The 19,397-nt window shown below is 44.2% G+C and overlaps 1 protein-coding gene across 1 annotated transcript in view; it reads left to right on the forward strand.

The window, feature by feature from the left end:
- The first annotated feature begins 840 nt into the window (after positions 1-840).
- The window catches only part of GALNTL5 (polypeptide N-acetylgalactosaminyltransferase like 5), a 57,025-nt gene continuing 38,468 nt past the window's right edge, over positions 841-19,397 (forward strand). The window contains exons 1-3 of the mRNA XM_003270941.4: positions 841-1,018; positions 11,744-12,029; positions 15,506-15,626. Of these exons, the coding sequence (XP_003270989.1) occupies positions 11,783-12,029; positions 15,506-15,626 (368 nt within the window). The 5' untranslated portion in view covers positions 841-1,018; positions 11,744-11,782. The remainder of the gene's footprint in view (positions 1,019-11,743; positions 12,030-15,505; positions 15,627-19,397) is intronic.

Consider the following 19,397-nt stretch of genomic DNA (forward strand, 5'->3'; position numbering starts at 1 on the left):
GTTGCAAGGGGTCCCCACCCACCCCGCTTCCACTCACAGACCCTGAAGCAGAGCTTTTCTGGTTTCAGGCAAAACAGAGTCAGCATCCTGAAACGGGGAGGGTCAAGTCTCCTGGGATGTGTTCAGAAGAAGTTTCGCAAGCATTTGGCTGAACTTGTGTACTGACATCTAAATGTTGAGTAACGTAGAGTAAAGCATTAAAAGGCAATCAAATAACCCTCTGGCTCATCTTTAAGTTTCTTCATGTTTTCTGAAAGCTTGTTCTTTTTCTAAAGTTTATTTCAAAAATGCTAAAAATTAGCCAGGCGTGGTGGCTCACGCCTGTAATCCCAGCACTTTGGGAGGCCGAGGCGGGCCGATCATGAGGTCAGGAGATCGAGATCATCCTGGCTAACACAGTGAAACCCCATCTCTACTAAAAATACAAAAAATTAGCCAGGCGTGGTGGCAGGCGCCCGTAGTCCCAGGCTACTCGGGAGGCTGAGGCAGGAGAATGGCGTGAACCCCGGAGGCGGAGCTTGCAGTGAGCGGAGATTGCAGAGATTGCACCACTGCACTCCAGCCCGGGGGACAGAGTGAGACTCCATCTCAAAAAAAAAAAAAAAGCTAAAAATTAGGCCTTGCCCAGAGAAGAGAGCCACCCTGGATTCTAGCCTCACCTAATATGAGGCTTTCCCTATTTTCTCAGCTGAGGGGTAAAGACCCTTTGGACCTTGGAACTCCTGGATTCCACCTGCTGGTTGGAGCTTACAGGCAGGGGCCCCTGGGGGGCTGTGACGCCCTGTGTGATGTCATCAGGCTTTGTGAGGCGGCCTGTACTGCCCTTGGAGTACTACTGTGTGGCCCGGCAACCCAGCACAGCCAGGTATCTGCTTGGAACCCAGCCACCATAAAGCCTGCTAGCAAAAAAAAATTTTACATCTCTCAGTTCATTCAGCACAGACTCCTGCCTCATTCACCTGTGACTCTGCTTGGAAAACACATCAGTTACAAAGCAGCCAATGCAATTATCTCCAGGGCAGGTGAAGTGAGCTCCATGCGCTAGAAGTGGGAGCAAAGATGGGGGGAAACGTCTTTCACTTCGAATCAGCGGAAGCAGTACATCAAATCACTGCATCTTGAAGGAGATGCTAGCTCTGGGGATTAGGATTAAGAAGATTTATTTTATTTTTTAAAGGAGGAGTAGCCTCCAAGCTGGTTACACCACCCTAAACGTGGACTGGGCATTGTAATGGCTTTAGTTCATGAAAAATAGGGACATTTTTCATTACATGCATCTTTATGCTGGTAATGTTTATACAGTGATGGTATTACTTATTTGAAAAAAAAATAGAAAAGAAAAGGCCCTTAGCAGTGTCATAAAGTCCTAGATCTTATATGGAGATCAGTATTAAGATGGTCCTAGGAAAGCTAGGAGTTAAAAAATGCTGATTATAGACTGGGCACGGCAGCTGGCATCTGTAATCCCAGCTCCTGGGAGGCTAAGGTGGGAGGACCATGTGAGTCCAGGAGTTCAAGATCAGCTTGGATGAAAGAGTGAGACTCTTGTCTCGAGAAAAAAAAAAAAAAAAAGGAAAAAAAGTACTGATTATTTACAGAAAAATTAGTTGTGATGTTATCTAAAACGTGGTCATGTTTTCCTGATTCAATAGACTCATATTTTTTTAAAAACTTGGCCCGGCATGGTGGCTCACGCCTGTAATCCCAGCACTTTTGGGGGCCAAGGCAGAAGGATCACTTGAGCTCAGGAGTTTGAGACCAGCCTGGGCAACATAGCAACATCCCATCTCTATTTAAAAAAAAAAAAAAAAAAAAAAAGGCGTGGTGTCACTCATCTGTAGTACCAGCTACTTGGGAGGCTGAAACAGGAGGATCATTTGAGCCTGGGAAGTCAAGGCTGCAGTGAGCTGTAATTGGGCCACTGCACTCCAACCTGGGCAACAGAGCGAGACCTTGTCTCAAAAAAAAAAAAAAAAAAGAAAAGAAAAGAAAAGAAATGAAAAAATAAAGAAAGAAACTCAATGACTGTAAATGCAGATTTAGGCTAGGGTTTTGGGGTGTTGGCGGGGGCGTGTTGGTGACTATTAGCTGCATTCTTTTCTCTACAGGATTCTTTTAATCATCTGCTAAGGCTCTTTAATGCACTTAAAATTTTATTTGCTGTACATATGAGTCCTCATTGAAATATATTTTACAAACTCTGTGCTTTTCTAGCATTGAATTCAGCATCTTTTAGTGAAGAAAATAACTGAACATGGTTTTCTTCTGAAGACACGAAGTCCAAAGGCCAATCACACACCTCTTACATCGATCTCCAGGTAGGAGGGGTTTTCTGTGTTTTGTGGGAGTGTAGGGGGTGGGTTGGGAGGTGAGGTGCTTGTCTCAGAGAAAACATAATATAAGAACTCATATTAGTAAAATAAGAAAATTAAGGAGGTTGGGGATATGTTCATAAGTGTTCACATCTAAAGAGAATTCCCCCCAAGTTTTCCTGATGTATTAGAATCTTTCTAGAGAATAATTTATTTTTCAGTAATAATCCTGTTGACACAGGATTCTTTCAATGTCACTTTGCCAGCCGGAAATTTCCCAGCTGGCAGCACCCCTCCCTGGGCCTTGCTTGGCTCTGGGCTCACCTCTGGGCTCGTTCTGCCCACTCGACGCAGCAGGCTGCACTCGGCTGGCGCTACTGACCTAGATTCCGCACACACAACCGCTCTGTGCTTAGCCCATGGCTGGTCTGGGTGTGCCACAACTGTCTTCCACCTTGGGCACCAGCATCTGAACTAGGAGGAACATGGTGGTGCCTGAAAACTCAGAGACGCCAACAACCACAGAGCCCCAAGCGGTGTTATGCCTCTCACCTGGGGAGTCCCAAGGTCTGAGCTCCCAAGGACTGCTACAGCTCTCTCTCTACTTCCTGCCACCTGCAACATGGTGAAACCGGGTCACGGAGGGGGGTGTGTTATGGCTTGTTTGGTTGTGGCAAACAGTGAAATGGGTGTGTTGCAGCTCATTTGTGCTACAGCTCATTCTGCCCCACCATCCTGCTCCAGCCCACTCCTCCTAGGCTGGCCCAGCCCTACCACCACTTCCCATCATGTGGGGTGGCCACCTGGCACTGGCAGAAGGTGGGAAGGCTACAGTGTTACAACTCCTTTTGCACCCGTCATTCGGTGGGTCCCAGGTCCTTGTCCTGTGTCCAAGAAGAATGAGGTTACACAGACACTGGAGAGTCAGCAAGGCAGAGAAGGGTTTTATCAAGCAACAGAACAGCTCTTGACACAAGAGGGTATCCAAAGTGGCTAGCCCTCTGTGTGAGAGGGGGCTCAAAGGTGGATAGTCCCAACATGGGGCTGAGTCTGGGGTTTTCATAGGCTCAGAATGGGGAAGTGTGTGCTGAAAAGAGCACCAGTCCTTCCAGGTGGGCCTGGAAATAACACCATTTGATTGGCTAGAAGGCATTGAGCAAGTTCTCACTCCGGTCGTGGACTCTGGCAACTCAGTTTTCAGGCTTTAAGCTGTCTTTGGCTTGAAGGTCGGATTTCACTGGGGACCTGTCCCTCTCTGCCTAGGAATTTGTCTATCTCCTGTTGCTGTCACTATCATATTAGTGCATGTGTTTATTTTGTATGTTACATTTGGTTGTCTCCCCTTACCTATTTTTTTTTAACTAGTTTCTAATTGCTTTTGGTTTTTGGAGAAAGTTGACCTGGAAGTTAACTTTAGATAACTTTAAAATTTAGATATTTAATAGGGAGACATGGTGGTAATGTAAATTAAAACAGCTTTATTCTCTTTTCAGGTGTCCTAATTTGCCATTTTCCCTAGTTAGAAGTTGCCTTCTTCTCTTTATATATTTGATACTTTTAATTGGCATAATCAAATATTTCATTTGTAAAGTGCTATTTATTCAATCAATGAATCTCTATGTTGCACCCAGGATCTTGGCCAGAGTGTTAAAGCCTGTGTCCTGGGGGATATTTCTGTTGTAATAAATGCTCCTGAATCCAACTTTGCATTCCCTCTCCCTTAGTCCGTATCCTCTGGACTCAGTCCCATATGTGCACCCTGGGTGCCTGCTGGTTCAAGATGGCTCATTCTGCAGCTCCTTTGGGAACACTCTCCTTCTTCCCTTAGCAGGGCAGCACTTTCCCACACAGGCTAAGTTGTAATGTGACCCTACTTATTGATCTGGTGGCCAGGAGAGTACTGGGGGGAAGGTCCTGAGGCAGGGCACGTGTTGCCCTGCAAAGCAGAGAAGGAGAGCTAGCTTTATTGGGGAGCAGCGGGCCATTTCTGTAGGCTCAGAGGGTTCCTGTGGACCTGGGCCTTCCAGGTCTCTGGCGTGTCTCTACCCAGACATGCCCATCCCAAGTGTAAGAGCCTCCCTCCTTCCCTGGATAGAAGACCAGTCAGGCTTGATCATTCAACCTGCCCTGGAGCTCTGCCACCCTGATAATCAGGCCCTGGGCATGACCCTCAGCTCTCCTCGCCCTTAGGTTATAGGAAATGAGATCCTTCATATGCTATCAATGGCCTCTGACTCTGATATTTTGCTTTAAATTGCTAATTACCACCCTCAGCCTTCCTTGCCTTTTTCAAATGCAACCATAGCATCCGACAATAGCCATCTACCCTGTAATATTTACAATTGCTCCTCCCTGTTCCTCAGTCAAGTGCACCAACCAGAACATTCCTTTCCACCTATATTCCATCCTGATTCACAGCCAGTGAGATTTTAACAAGCACATATCAGCCATAGTATGCCAGGGGCTTTCAGAACACCACCTTTCCACCAACAATGGGATGCTCAGGGCCAGCCACCTGGAGGGTGGCTTAGCCCTAAAATCCCCTTTACAGCCTATTTTCCTGGACCATTAGCAACTGTCATACTAGGTCAAGTTCCCCAGGAAAAAGACTCTTAGACTAAGATTTGCATGGAAAATTTTATTAGGAGCAGATATGGGGACAAACACTGCAAGGCAGGGACACAAATAGGTTCAATCAGAGGAAGAGGCTAGATGGCGATGCAGTTTCCAGAAGAGACTCTGCCCACCCCACAGGCAGCTTGCGCTGAGGGCTCTCCAGAGTCCCCCCAGACAGACAAGGGAGCTGCACCCATTGACCAGTCTTTGAATGTGAGATCCCCAGGGAGGGGGACACTTGGGCAAAGCGGCTTGCCTTGGTCATGGGCTGTGAGCCTGTGCCAGCTACTTCTCATGGCAGCTGGGAGAATGGGTGTCTCTGCCCTGAAGGCGGTGTCTGGGTAGCAGCAGCACAGCATCCCAGGTAGAAGACATTTTGTCCAGGTGTGTTCAAGTCTCTTTGAGGGGACAATGTCCTGTTCTGGTGGCTTGATGCCACGGAATTATTCTGGATACCAGGTTCTGTCAAGCAGCGTGGGTTTCCTACTGAAGCTACAATGTATATGCAAGCCAGTTCCTGGGACATGCCTAAGGTCAAAACCATAGAAGTCAAAGCCAAGCAATCTTGTGCCTATAGCTCCAGCACTTTGGGAGGCCAAAGACAGAGGATCACTTGAAGCCAGGAGTTCGAGGTTGCAGTGAGCTATGATCATGCCAACTGCACTCCAGCCTGGGTGACAGAGGGAGACACCAACTCACATACAAAACACGGCCAGGCACAGGGGCTCACGCCTGTAATCCCAGCAACAAAACAAGGCCATGCCCAGGGGCTCACGCCTGTAATCCCAGCACTTTGGGATTATCCCTTGGGAGGCCAAGGCAGGCAGATTGCTTGAGCTCAGGAGTTCGAAACCAGCCTGGGTAACATGGCAAAATGCCATCTCTACCAAAAAAATACGAAAACTAGCCGAGTGTGGTGGTGGGCGCCCATAGTCCCAACTACTTGGGAGGCTGAGGTGGGAGGATCACTTGAGCCAGGGAGGTAGGTCAAGGCTGCAGTGAGCCAAGATTGCACCACTGCACTCCGGCCTGGGTGACAGAGCTAGACCCTTTCTCAAAACAAAACTGTACAAGCCAAATTCTGTTCTCAAGTCAGAGAGAGGACAAAAATGGGAGACAACACTAAATGTTCAAAGGCCAAGAGGATACTTGAGCAAATCAGAGTGTGGGTCGAAGGGGGACAGAAGCTGAGGGTCCTAGAGCTTGGACTGACCTGCAGGGCCTAAGGCTCATTTCAGGGATTACCTTTCCCAGGTGGACGGATGACATGTGATGGAAAGGGGCAGGGTCCAGGGGACAAGTGGCTGATGTATTCTTGTGTTTACCTGTATCCATGCTGTTTGATATGGTTTGTTTGCATTTCTAATCTGTTTAGAAAATCTTTATTTTAAAAATATTTTTCAGTGTAATGCATACATATAAAAAATAAAATAAAAACAAAATCTTATAAAGAAAATCAGCAGGTCCCTGCCCAATTCCTGCCCAGCCCCCAGTTCAACTCCCTCTTACAATCACTTTTGACTCTTCAATCTGTTTCTTATGACAGTTACCTTCTTTTTTTTGTTGTTTTTGCCCAGGCTGGAGTGCAGTGGCGCAATCTCGGCTTACTGCAACCTCCAACTCCTGGGTTCAAGCGATTCTCCTGCCTCAGCCTCCTAAGTAGCTGAGATTACAGGCGCATGCCACTATGCCCGGCTAATTTTTGTATTTTCAGTAGAGACAGGGTTTTACTATGTTGGTCAGGCTGGTCTTGAACTCCTGGGTCTTGAACTCCTAACCTTGTGATCCACCCACCTCAACTTCCCAAAGTGCTGGGATTACAGACATGAGCCACAGAGCCTGGCCCACCTTCATATTTTAAACGGAGTTCTTAGACTTCTATTTTTTGATTAATTTTATACATCAACTTCATTTTTATTACATGACCTCCATTTCTTCTAGTTTATTTTTCCTTAAAAAAGTTTGTGTGATTTTTTTTTTTTTTTTTGGTTAATGCAGTAATCAGTGTTTGCATCTTACCATTCTGTAAATACTGTTCCTTAATTTTTACCATCAGCTGCATCATCTACCTAAACTTCTCCATCCCACATACTCTTCCTTTCAACGGGGTTGCATTCAATGTCCTGGGTCCATGTCTGGGTTTTGTTTTTTTTGTTCGTTTGTTTAATAGACAGAGTCTTGCTCTATCTCCCAGACTGGAGTGCAGTGGCATGATCTCAGCTCACTGCAACCTCCACTTCCCAGGTTCACGCGATTCTCTTCAGCCTCCCAAGTAGCTGGGATTACAGGAGCCCACCACCATGCCCAGCTAATTTTTGTATTTTTAGTAGAGACAGGGTTTCACCATGTTGGCCAGGCTGGTCTCGAACTCCTGACCTCAAGTGATCCAACCACCTTGGCCTCCCAAAGTGCTGGGATTCCAGGCGTGAGCCACTGCGCCCAGCCCAAGTCTTCTTTATTTGCTTTTTCCTTTATTGCCATTTGCAATCCACAGGTAGTTTCCCAAAAAAGAATACATGGAGAGTAATTTTCCTGAGCCCTTTACATACCTGAAAATATTTTTATTCCACTCCCAAGCTTGATTAAATTTTGACTAGATCGAGAATTCTAGGTTGAATATCATGTAACATAAAATTTTCACGCTGTTTATCTATAGTTTCAGAATCCAGTGTTGCCGTTGAGAAGTTTGATGTCATTTTGACACTCTTTCTCGTCTCATTCATTATATGGGGCATTCTGTGGGCCCCTTTAGTTCTGGAAATGTTTGTATGATTGCGTTGACAATTTCCTCTCCATTTTTCTCTCGTCACTTTGTGGAACTCATTACTGGGTAAATGTTCTTTCTACCTTCTAGAATGAAACACCACAGGTCTCAACTTTCTCTTAGGCTTCCCTCTGCCATTTTCTTGTGCACTTCAAAATATTCCTTTCCCACCATTTTTCTAATGATTTTTATTATGTATTTCTTTATTTTGAGACAGAGTCTCACTGTGTTGCCCAGGCTGACGTGCAGTGGCACGATCTAGGCTCACTGCAACCTCGGCCTCCCGGGTTCAAGCCATTCTCGTGCCTCAGCCTCCCGAGTAGCTGGGATTATAGACGTGGGCAATCATGCCCAGCTAATCTTTGTATTTTTAGTAGAGATAGGGTTTCACCATGTTGGCCAAGCTGGTCTCCAACTCCTGATCTCAAGTGACCCGCCCACCTCAGCCTCTGAAAGTGCTGGGATTACGGGCATGAGCCACTGCACCCGGCCATTTATTCTAATTTTTAAATGTGAACAATCATGTTTTAAATTGCAGCTTCCCCTTTTTATTCTCTCAATGTTTCTTTTTCATAGCCTGTTTCTCTGGTTGTATGAGTGTAGCACCTTCTTTGATCTCTCTGAGCAACCAACATCAATGTTTTGATACTTTCAAAGTTCTCATTTCTTTCTTCCCCTTTCTGGTTCTATTTGCATTTTCTTTCTTTCTGGAGGCTTTCCTCAAATGTCTCAGGCAATCCTCGGCAGCTGTAGGAGTCAGCTCCGGCTGCTATAACCAAGTCCAGCAGACTGGGAGGCCTGGCCAACACTGATTTTCCCACAGTTATGGAGGCTGGAGTCGGCATCCAGCTGCCGGCAGGTTTGGTTTCCCCGAGGCCTGTCTTCAGGGCTTGCAGGTGGTTGCCTTCCCGCTGTGCCCTCACCGGCCTTTTCTCTGTGCAAGCACCTGCCTGGGGACTCTTCCTCTTCCCATAAGGACGCTGGTCCTATTGGAATTGGGCCCACCGTGTGACCTCATATAATCATAATCACCTCTTTAAAAGCTCTGTCTCCAGATACAGTCGCACTGGGGCTTGGTGCTTCCACGTGTGAGTTGCAGGGGGACACAGTTCCGTTCATTACAGCATTCGATTCTGATATGGTTTGGCTGTGTCCCCACCCAAATCACATCTTGAATTCCCACGTGCTGTGGGAGGAACCCAGGGGTAGGTCATTGAATGAGCGGGGGCAGATCTTTCCCATGTTGTTCCCGTGAGAGTGAGTAAGTCTCACGAGATCTGATGGTCCTATCACGGGAATTTCCCTGCACAAACTCTCTCTTTGCCTGCTGCCATCCATGAAGGTGTGGCTTGCTCCTCCTTGCCTTCCACCCTGATTGTGAGGCCTCCCCGGCCACGTGGAACTGTAAGTCCATTTAGCCCTTTTTCCTGTGTAAATTACCCAGCCTTGGATATCTGTATCAGCATCGTAAAAATAGACTAATACAGATTCCAATCCCAAAGTGAGATGCCAACCAGCTGATTGGAATCGCTGAGTGTTAGGCCGACCTTGGCCACAGGTGTGCTGTCTTCAGGGGAACAACCCAGGGAGCCGGCGGCCTTACTGGAAGCTCTTACATTTCAGCATGTGGAAGTCTTTTCTCCAGGCCCTGTCTTCTCATCCCAGAACGATTCTCCTATCAGTCCGACCTCAGACATAGCAACCTGGCAGCCGGGATCCTGTGTGGGAGGAAGGAAAGAGGACAGAGAGATGGACCCAGACACTCCACATCCACATATTCTGAGTGACACTCTTGGTTTTAGCCCCAAGCTTTCCTTTGTAGAGGCTTAGCCTCTACCAGTCTACTTCTCCAAAGAAGAAACCACTCTGACTCCTGCCTGGATTTTGCTGCCCAGGGCTGGGCAAAGAGAGCTGACTATTCTGAATACTAACATGTGGCTTTCCCCAAGCCCGCAGCCATGTGTCCACTGACTCACCAGGGGCCTCCAAGCCCCAGGCCGCTCCAGGGTTAGTAGCCTTGTTTCCACATCAGAGTCCTCTGTCTTTCCAAATTGTTACCGCGCGTCCCATAACGTTCTTTCCTCCAAACGTGTTAAAATCTGAAGTGCATTGTTCCCTCTACCACTCTCTTTTCCCATTAGAGTTTTTAGCTTTATTCTTATTCACAGTTGAGTCAAGAGGGAGAGAAGACACACACACATTCAATCTATCATCTTTAAAGGAAACCTCTCAAGACTTTCTTCTTTCTTTTTAAAATAAATTACAATTTCAAACAGAAGGAAAATATAGAGAAAAATATCATGAGCACTCTGTGTTCTCATTTATCAAGCTCAATCAAATCACATCATTTTGCCACATTTTCTTCAGAGCTTTTTAAAAAAAATCAGTATTAACAGTAGGAGGCTGGATATGGTGGCTCACACCTGTAATCCCAACACTTTGTGAGGCTAAGACGGCAGAATTGCTTGAGCCCAGGAGTTCGAGGCCAGCCTGGGCAACATAGTGAGCCCTTGTCTATATCAAAAAAAAATAATAATAATAATTAGCCACGTGTGGTGGCATGTACCTGTGGTGTCAGCTATTCAGGAAGCTGAGGTAGGAAGATCACTTGAGCCCAGAAGGTCAAGGCTGCAGTGAGCCATGTTTGTGCCACTGCACTCTAGCCTGGGTGAGGAGAGTGAGACCCAGTCTCAAAAAAAAAAAAAAAAAAAAAAAAAAAAGAATACAGTAGGAGTTCTTTATTCTCCTCCCCCGCACCATGGAGGTAATCACTGTTACGTAAATTCACTATCATGTATATATATATATACATATATATATATAAAATCACTATTATGTAAATTTGTGTACATCATTCACATGCATTTTTTCCCATGCATTTGCTACATATTGGTGTACCCATAAACAATTGCACTGCTTTTCATGTTTTCCAGATTTATATCACACCCTACTCGCTTTTTGCACATGATGTTTTTTAGACTTTACAGCACTAGTACACATAGCTCCAGCTGATTCATTTCCATCAATGAAAGAGTAGCCTCACTTTATTAGTTCTCCTGTTGAGGGAAACTTCAGTTGCATCTAGTTTTCTTTTTTTCTTTTCTATCTTTCTTTTTTTTTTTTTTTTGAGACGGAGTTTCATTCTTGTTGCCCAGGCTGGAGTGCAGTGGTGCGATCTTGGCTCACTGCAACCTCCGCCTCCCAGGTTTAAGCGATTTTCCTGCCTCAGCCTCCGGAGTAGCTGGGATCACAGGCGCCTGCCACAATGCCCGGCTAATTTTTTGTATTTTTGGTAGAGACAGGATTTCACCATATTGGCCAAGCTGGTCTCAAACTCCTGACCTCAGGTGATCCACCCACCTTGGCCTCCCAAAATACTGGGATTACAGGCATGAGCCACCATGCCCGGCCAGTGTCTAGTTTTCACTATGACAAACATTACTTCAATAAACATTCTTGTACCTGTCTCATGATACATCTCTTTAGATGAGAGCTGCAACTTATGAGTCTCTTTAGGATATATCCCTAAGGATGGAACTGCTTCATCGTATCATATACATATCTTCAGCATGACTAGATATTGCCAAAACGATTGTACATTGTCCCATCCATCAGCGGTGGGCCACAGTACTCATTGCTCCCTTTATTTCCAGCATGCGATATTGTGTGTTTTTACATTTTTAACAAGCTGCTTGATGTCAAATCAGATTTTTTAGAGATCCATACTGTCACTGCAAGGTGGATTGGATATGGATAAGGGATGAGTAAGACTTCTTTGATGGCATTTCCTATATGTACACGAGTATGGGCCAATGACTTGAAATGACACCGTATGTTTTATAAGCATGTTATACATTTTGATGTTAAGTAATCTTAGGAATATCAGTTTTAGGAATTTGTGCTAATAGAAATAAGGACACACTTTATGTATATGATAAGGACCATCGATGTGATTGTTTTTAAAACACTAAAAATGGAATTTAAGCCAAGTAGGTGATCTACAAACCATTGGAATATCTAATACTGCTTCTCTTAAATCATTCTGATTTAGGAAATTGAAAAATGGACCTTTGAAGATGCTAGATTTACAATGAGAAATGCCATAATTCAATGTTTATTCTATGGGTCCTTGACATTTGGGATCTGGACAGCTCTGTTATTCATATATTTGCACCATAATCATGTGAGCAACCGGCAGAAGAAAAGCCAGGAGCCTCTGTCAGCTTGGTCCCCTGGAAAAAAAGTGCATCAGCAAATTATCTATGGCTCAGAGCAAACACTAAAACCGCATGTAATAGTCAAAAGGACTGATGAAGATAAAGCAAAGTCTGTGTTAGGTAAGTATTTGAATTTTTTTCCATTAGCCATTTGAAGGGGAAAATATACAACAATATTTAATATTTGGAAGAGTATGAGAATATCCTTTTTAAAGCAATTTACTTTTTAAGTTAAAAATTATTTTATATACCTGTATATATCTATACATAGAAAATAATAAAACAAGTATGTGTGTATTTACCACTTAAATTTATCATTTTAAATATAGTTTTGCTATATTTGCTTCAGATAGCTTTCTGTTTTTCCAAGAAATAAGTTGTAATAGTACAGTAAAAACTCTACCTCCCTCCCGTCCCCACGCCACCCTCAGAGGTTGTCTGACCTGAATTGATGTGTGTTTTCTCATGCATGTCTTTCCACTTCCTCTGTATATTATCCCTAAGCAAAATATTGTGTTCTATATTTTTAATATATTTTTAGGTACTCTGATACACATATCTTTTTGGAATTTGCTTTTGTCCCTCATCACTATGTTTGTAAGATTATTTTCCCATGTTCCCACACATGAAGACCTAGTTTTGCCAGGCATGGTGGCTCACATGTAATCTTGACACTCACATGTAATCTTGACACTTTGGGAGGCCAAGGCAGGAGGATCACTTGAGGCCAGGAGTTCAAGACCTGCCTGGGGAACATAGCAAGACCCAACTCAACAAAAATAGTAATAAAAACTAGCCAGGTGTGGTGGTGCATGCCTGTAGTCCCAGCTACTTGGAGAGCTGAGGTGGAAGGATCGCTTGAGCCCAGGAATTCAAGGTTACAGTGAGCTATGATTGGGCCACTGCACTCCAGCCTGGGCAACAGAGTGAGATGCTGTCTCAAAAAAAAATAAATAAATAAAATACAAATATGAAGACCTAGTTTAACAAAATAAACCCAAAGAAAGATGAAGAAAATAAGAGTAGAAATTAAAGCCTTAACACACAGGCCTACTATTTCTGTGGATCCCTGCTCTGAACGGCCCTCCCACTAGATGACTAGGTAGGTGTGGGCCTGAAACCCTACCCTAAGCACTACTCCAGCGTGTGACACACGACAGCCCCTTGGCAGTTCTCCTGCTCATTTCCCCGAGGTCACACCCTAATTCTGGCTCTCAGTCTTACCACTCAGATGGTGACAGAAAGGAGAGAAACAGCAAACCAAGGGTGAGTGCCAGGGGGACAGTGTTGCCTTCTGGGATGTGAGTAGAACCTGACCCTCTGCCAAGTGAAACAAGTATTGGGATGGCCAAACTGCTTCCCAAAGTAGCTGGGCCACTTTATATGAGTGTACGAGAATCCATTTTCTCTGGATCCTTGCCAACACTTGACATGGTCCAGTTTTTAAATTTTAGTTATTCTGATGGGTGAGTAAAGCCATCACTTTGGTCTTAATTTGTATTTCCCTGATGACTAATGATTGTGAGCACCTTTTCATGTGCTTAATAACCACTCATATATCTTCTTTTGTGAAGTATCTTTTGGAGTCTTTTGTCTATTTTTAAATGGGATGTTTTTCTTCTTAATTTTTAAGACTTCTTTATATATTCTAAATTCAAGTTTCTTGATACGTGAGTTTCAAATGTTTTGGACAAATCTATAGCTTGTCTTTTTATTCTGTTTAATGGCGTTATTCAAAAAGCACAATTTTACATTTTAAAATTTTCGGTTTTTTATTTCACAAGTCCCCAAAATGCCTCACAATGTTACATTTTGGTGCTGTTCAATTCATCCCATTTTCTTGTATGATTTATGGTTTTTATGTTTCATCTGAGAAACCTTTGCTTACCTCAAGTTCACAAAGATTTCATTCTATGTTTTCTTTTGGAAATGAATTTAAAGTTTTAGGTTTCACATTAGGGCCATGATCTATTTTGAGTTGATTGTTGTGATGATGTGAGGTAAGAATAAATGCTCATATTTTCCATATGGATATTGTGAGACACAAACTCGTGCATCCAAACCCAATGAATGGACTCAGAGACCGGGAGAATAGTGAAAGTGAGACTTTTAATGGCGGTGATGCAAGATTGGGTGTCTGGTACGCAGACACACCCAGCACAGTTTCAACCAGCAACGTATCCCCTAGTGCGCAGATCCCTCCCTGGTTCCTCATAGACGGAGTGCTATGGGGTCACGATCTTCCCGGACGTCGCCTATTGATTGTTAAGCAGGGGCTTCAAGTATGTTCTTTAGGGTCTTTCTGCTGTATTTTATTGCAGCCCACAATGCATTGCAACTCTCTCAGGATTCTTCAAACATTTGACTTATGGCCCTAGTGGCTGCACTTAGCTGATAAGAAAGGGTAGAATTACCTATGTTGCAAGCTAACCAAAACTAAATTCTTTTTTTTTGTTGTTTTGTTTTGTTTTTGAGACGGAGTCTCGCTCTGTCACCCAGGCTGGAGTGCAGTGGCGCGGTCTCGGCTCACTGCAAGCTCCTCCTCCTGGGTTCACGCCATTCTCCTGCCTCAGCCTCCCGAGTAGCTGGGATTACAGGCGCCCGCCACCACGCCCGGCTAATTTTTTTGTATTTTTAGTAGGAGACGGGGTTTCACCATGTTAACCAGGATGGTCTCGATCTCCTGACCTCGTGATCCACCCACCTCGGCCTCCCAAAGTGCTGGGACTACAGGCATTTGCCACCGCGCCCGGCCCCAAAACTAAATTCTTTGGTGGGTGGGGAGGGGGTAGTTGAGGGGGTCCCCACCAATAGACGCCTGGCTGCTGGGTGAAAGGGAAAGCAGGAAGGGGCGGGGGTGGGGGTGGCTCAGTACATTCTGCCTCTTTATCTCTCTATTTCCATGTAGCCTGCTTAAACCTATACTAAGCCACTTGGAATTGAAAATGGACCATCACATATAGGTTATTTTCTACAGATAATCCAGTTGATCCAACACCATTTGTTGATAAACTTCCCTTTCCCCACTGATACAATCAGAATATTTATCCCTCCATGTCTCGTGTTGAAAGTTGTCCCACAATGTTGAATGTGGAGCCTGGCAGGATGTGTTTGGGTTATGTGGCCAGATCCCTCATGAATGGCTTGGTGCCTGCCTACAGTAATGAGCTCTCCTTCTATTAGCTCATGGAAAAGCTGGTCGTTTCAAAAGCCTGGCATCCCCCGTTCCTTGCTCCCTCTCTCGCCACGTGACCTGCCTGTTTCCCCTTTACCTCCTGCCAAGATTGGAAGCTTCCTGAGGCCCCCACCAGGGGCAGATGTCGGCTCAATGCTTCTTGCACAGCCTGCAGAACTGTGAGCCAAATAAATCTCTTTTCTTTGTAAATTACCCAGCCTCAGGTATTCTTTATAGCAATGCAAAACGTACTAAAACACCCACCTTTACCAAGAATTACTTGACCATTTTTGCACAGATCGATTTCTGAATTATATTCTGGTTCTTTTAAAAAATTGTTTTGGTTATTCTAGATCTTTCCTTTCCTGCATCACTGCTAGTAAGCCTTTACTTATATGACTCTAATTACATTTTCTTGCAGGTATGGATTTTAACCATACAAACCCAGAACTTCATAAAGAACTTTTAAAATATGGATTTAATGTGATTATCAGTAGAAGCTTGGGCATCGAAAGAGAAGTGCCAGATACCAGGAGTAAAATGTATGTTCTCTCTCTCTTTCTCTCATTCGATAGATAGATAGATAGATAGATAGATAGATAGATAGATAGATAGATGATAGATAGATAGATAAAAAACCGTTACTAACCAGATTTTAATTTTATCATGCTAGAAATGTTATAGATTCCTATTTTTAGGACTTGAAGTCAGATAATGTCAACATTCTATTTCAAGATTCTAATTCTTATAGTGTAGAGAATATCTTCTTCGTGGGCACAAAATGTGTTCTAGAGGTTTCCAAGAATTGAGTTACCCACAGATCTGTTTATTAAATCACCAATAAGGGCTTCTGGCCAAAGGGTCATTCATTCCTGATAGAAAATGCTCTGGACAGCTACCTTTTATTCCCCAAAATTTGCTTTTTTCAAAAAAATTGTTCCTTCAATTGTTGTATTAATAATTATTATGTTAATGATTAACATAATCATTATGTTATGTGATAAAATACACATAACATAAAATTTGCCATTTTAATCCTTTTTAAATGTACAATACAGACATTCACATTGTGCAGCCATCGATACCATCCATCTCCAGAACTCTCTTACATCCCAAACTGAAATTCTGTACCTCATATGGTTTGACTCTATGTCCCCACCCAAATCTTATCTTGAGTTGTAATCCAAGGTGTCAAGGGAGGGACCTGTTGGAAGGTGATTGGATCATGGGGGTGGTTTCTCTCATGCTGTTCTCATGATAGTGAGGGAGTTCTCATGAGACCTGATGATTTTAAAAGTAGCAGTTTCCCCTGCATTCTCTCTCTCTCTCCTGCCACCATGTAAGACATGCCTTGCTTTCCCTTCACCTTCCACCATGACTGTAAGTTTCCTGAGGCTTCCCAGCCATGTGGAACTGAGTCAATTAAACCTCTTTTGTTAGCAATTAACCAGTCTCAGGTAGAAATTTTATAGCAGTGTGAAAATGGATTAATGCAGAAAATTGGTACCAGGAGCAGGGCACTGCTATAAAGATACCTAAAAATGTGGAAGCAACTTGGGAACTGGGTAACAGGCAGAGGTTAGAATAGTTTGGAGGTCTCAGAAGAAAAGAGGAAGATGTGGGAAAGTTTGGAATTTCCTAGAGACTTGTTGAATGGCTTTGGTCAAAATGCTGATAGTGATAAGGACAGTGAAGTCCAGGCTGAGGTGGTCTCAGATGGAGATGAGGAACTTGTTGAGCAATGGAGTAAAGGTGACTCTTGTTATGCTTTAGCAAAGAGACTGGTGGCATTTTGCCCCTACCCTAGAGATCTATGGAACTTTGAACTTGAGGTTTGGAAAATTTGCAGCTGACCATATGGTAGAAAAGAAAAACCCATTTTCTGGGGAGAAATTCAAGCCCAATCGAGCTGCAGAAATTTGCATAAGTAATGAGCAGCTGAATGTTAATAGCCAAGACAATGGGGAAAATGTCTCCAGGGCATTTCAGAGATCTTCATGGCAACTCCTCCCGTCACAGGCCCAGAGGCTAGAAGGAAAAATGATTTTGTTGGCCAGGCCCAGGACCCTGATGTTCTGTGCAGCGTTGGGACAAGGTGCCCTGTGTCCCAGTCACTCCAGCTCCAGCCATGGCCAAAAGGGGCCAAAGTACAACTAAAGCTGTGGTTTCAGAGGTTGCAAGCTCCAAGCCTTGGTGGCTTCCATGTGGTGCTGGGCCTGTGGTGCACAGAAGACAAGAGTTGAGCTTTGGGAGCCTCCACCTAGAATTCAGAGGATATATGGAAATACCTGGATGTCCAGGCAGAAGCCTGCTGCAGGGGCAGAGCCCTCATGGAGAACCTCTACTAGGGTAATGCAGAGGGGAAATGTGGGGATGGAGACACCAAACATAGTCCCCACTGGGGCAATGCCCAGTGGAGCTGTGAGAAGAGGACCACCTTCCTCGAGACCCCAGAATGGTAGATCCACCGACAGCTTACACCATGCACTTGGAAAAGCTACAGGCACTCAACACCAGCCCTTGAAAGCAGCTGCGGGGGATATACCCTGCAGAGCCACAGGAGCAGAACTGCCCAAGGCCTTGGGAGCCCACCCCTTGCATCAGTGTGCCCTGGATGTGAGACTTGGAGTCAAAGGAGATCATTTCAGAGCTTTAAAATTTAGGGGCCAGGCACTGTGGGAGGCTAAGGCAGGTGGATCACAAGGTCAGGAGTTCAAGACCAGCCTGGCCAGCATGGTGAAACCCCGTCTCTATGAAAAATACAAAAAAGAAAAAAATTAGCCAGGCATGGTGACGCGTGCCTATAGTCCCAGCTACTCAGGAGGCTGAGGCAGGAGAATTGCTTCAACCTAGCCAGGAGAGGTTGCAGTAAGCCGAGTTCGCACCACTGCACTCCAGCCTAGGTGACAGAGCGAGCTCTGTCTCACAAAAAAAAAAAAAAAAAAAAAAAAGATTTAATGTCTGCCCCGCTGGGTTTCAGACTTGCGTGGGGCCTGTGACCCCTTTGTTTTGGCCAATTTCTCCCATTTGGAATGGGAATATTTACCCAATGCCTGTACCCCCATTATATCTTGAAAATAACTAACTTGTTTTTTATTTTACAGGCTCATAGGAGGAAGGGACTTGTCTCAGATGAGACTTTGGACTTGGATTTTTGGGTTAATACTGGAATGAGTTAATACTTTGGGTGATTGTTGGAAAGGCATGATTGGTTTTGAAATGTGAAATGAGATTTGGGAGGGGCCGGGGCAGAATGATACGGTTTGGCTCTGTGTCCTCACCCAAATCTCATGTTGAATTGTAATCCTCATGTGTCGAGGTAGGGGCCAGGAGGGAGGTGATTGGATCATGGGAGTGGTTCCCCCATGCTGTTCTCATGATAGTGAGGGAGTTCTCATGAGACCTGATGGTTTTTAAAGTGGCAGTTTCCCCCATGCTCGCTCTCTGTCCTGCTGCCATGTAAAATGTACCTTGCTTCCCTTCACCTTCTGCCATGATTGTAAGTTTCCTGAGGCCTCCCCAACCATGTGGAACTGTGGTCAATTAAACCTCTTTTGTTTAGAAATTACCCAGTCTCAGGTGGTATCTTTATAGCAGTGTGAAAATGAAGTAATACAGTACCCAATAAACAACAACTCTCCATTTCCCAACCCCAACACTTCCTGGCAGTCACCATTCTACTTTGTGTGTCTATGAATTTGATTAAGTATCTCATGTAAGTGGAATCATACAGTATTTGTCTTTTTTGTGACTGGCTTATTTTGCTTAGCATGATGCCCTCAAGGTTCATCTATGTTGTAGTGTGTATATGCTAATGTGTTTTTAGTATCTTTTAAGTTCTGATGGTTTCTAGACAAAAAGGGCCAATATTCTCCTTTAACTAAATGAGAAGTACTTACATTAAGGAATATCCATGAAACAGGAGAAAGCGGGGCCACTTTGCCTTGTTGCAACTTGTGTGCAACGCAAACATTTGAAGCCACAAATATAACTTATGATGTGGTACACTCAAGAGACGTGGAGTTTGTACATGACGACACAATGTATCTGGGTCATGATAAAATAAAAAACTTAAATTTACTCAAACCATAGAACATGGTATTAATATAGAGAACTGAATATTTACTACAAAGGTCACCATTTTAAAATATCTTTTAGGTTATGAATTTCTCTCTGTATCATCATTTGTTCTCCCTAAATCTCACCTTCTAAAATAGTGTGATTGCGTTTGCTTCCCTTCCCCCATCACATGATTACATGATTCAGAAAAACAAAGTTTAGAGAGATTTGTCCAAAAAGAAAAGTGGACTTGG

This window comes from Nomascus leucogenys, chromosome 13 (assembly GCF_006542625.1).
Source record: "Nomascus leucogenys isolate Asia chromosome 13, Asia_NLE_v1, whole genome shotgun sequence".
NCBI lineage: Eukaryota > Metazoa > Chordata > Mammalia > Primates > Hylobatidae > Nomascus > Nomascus leucogenys.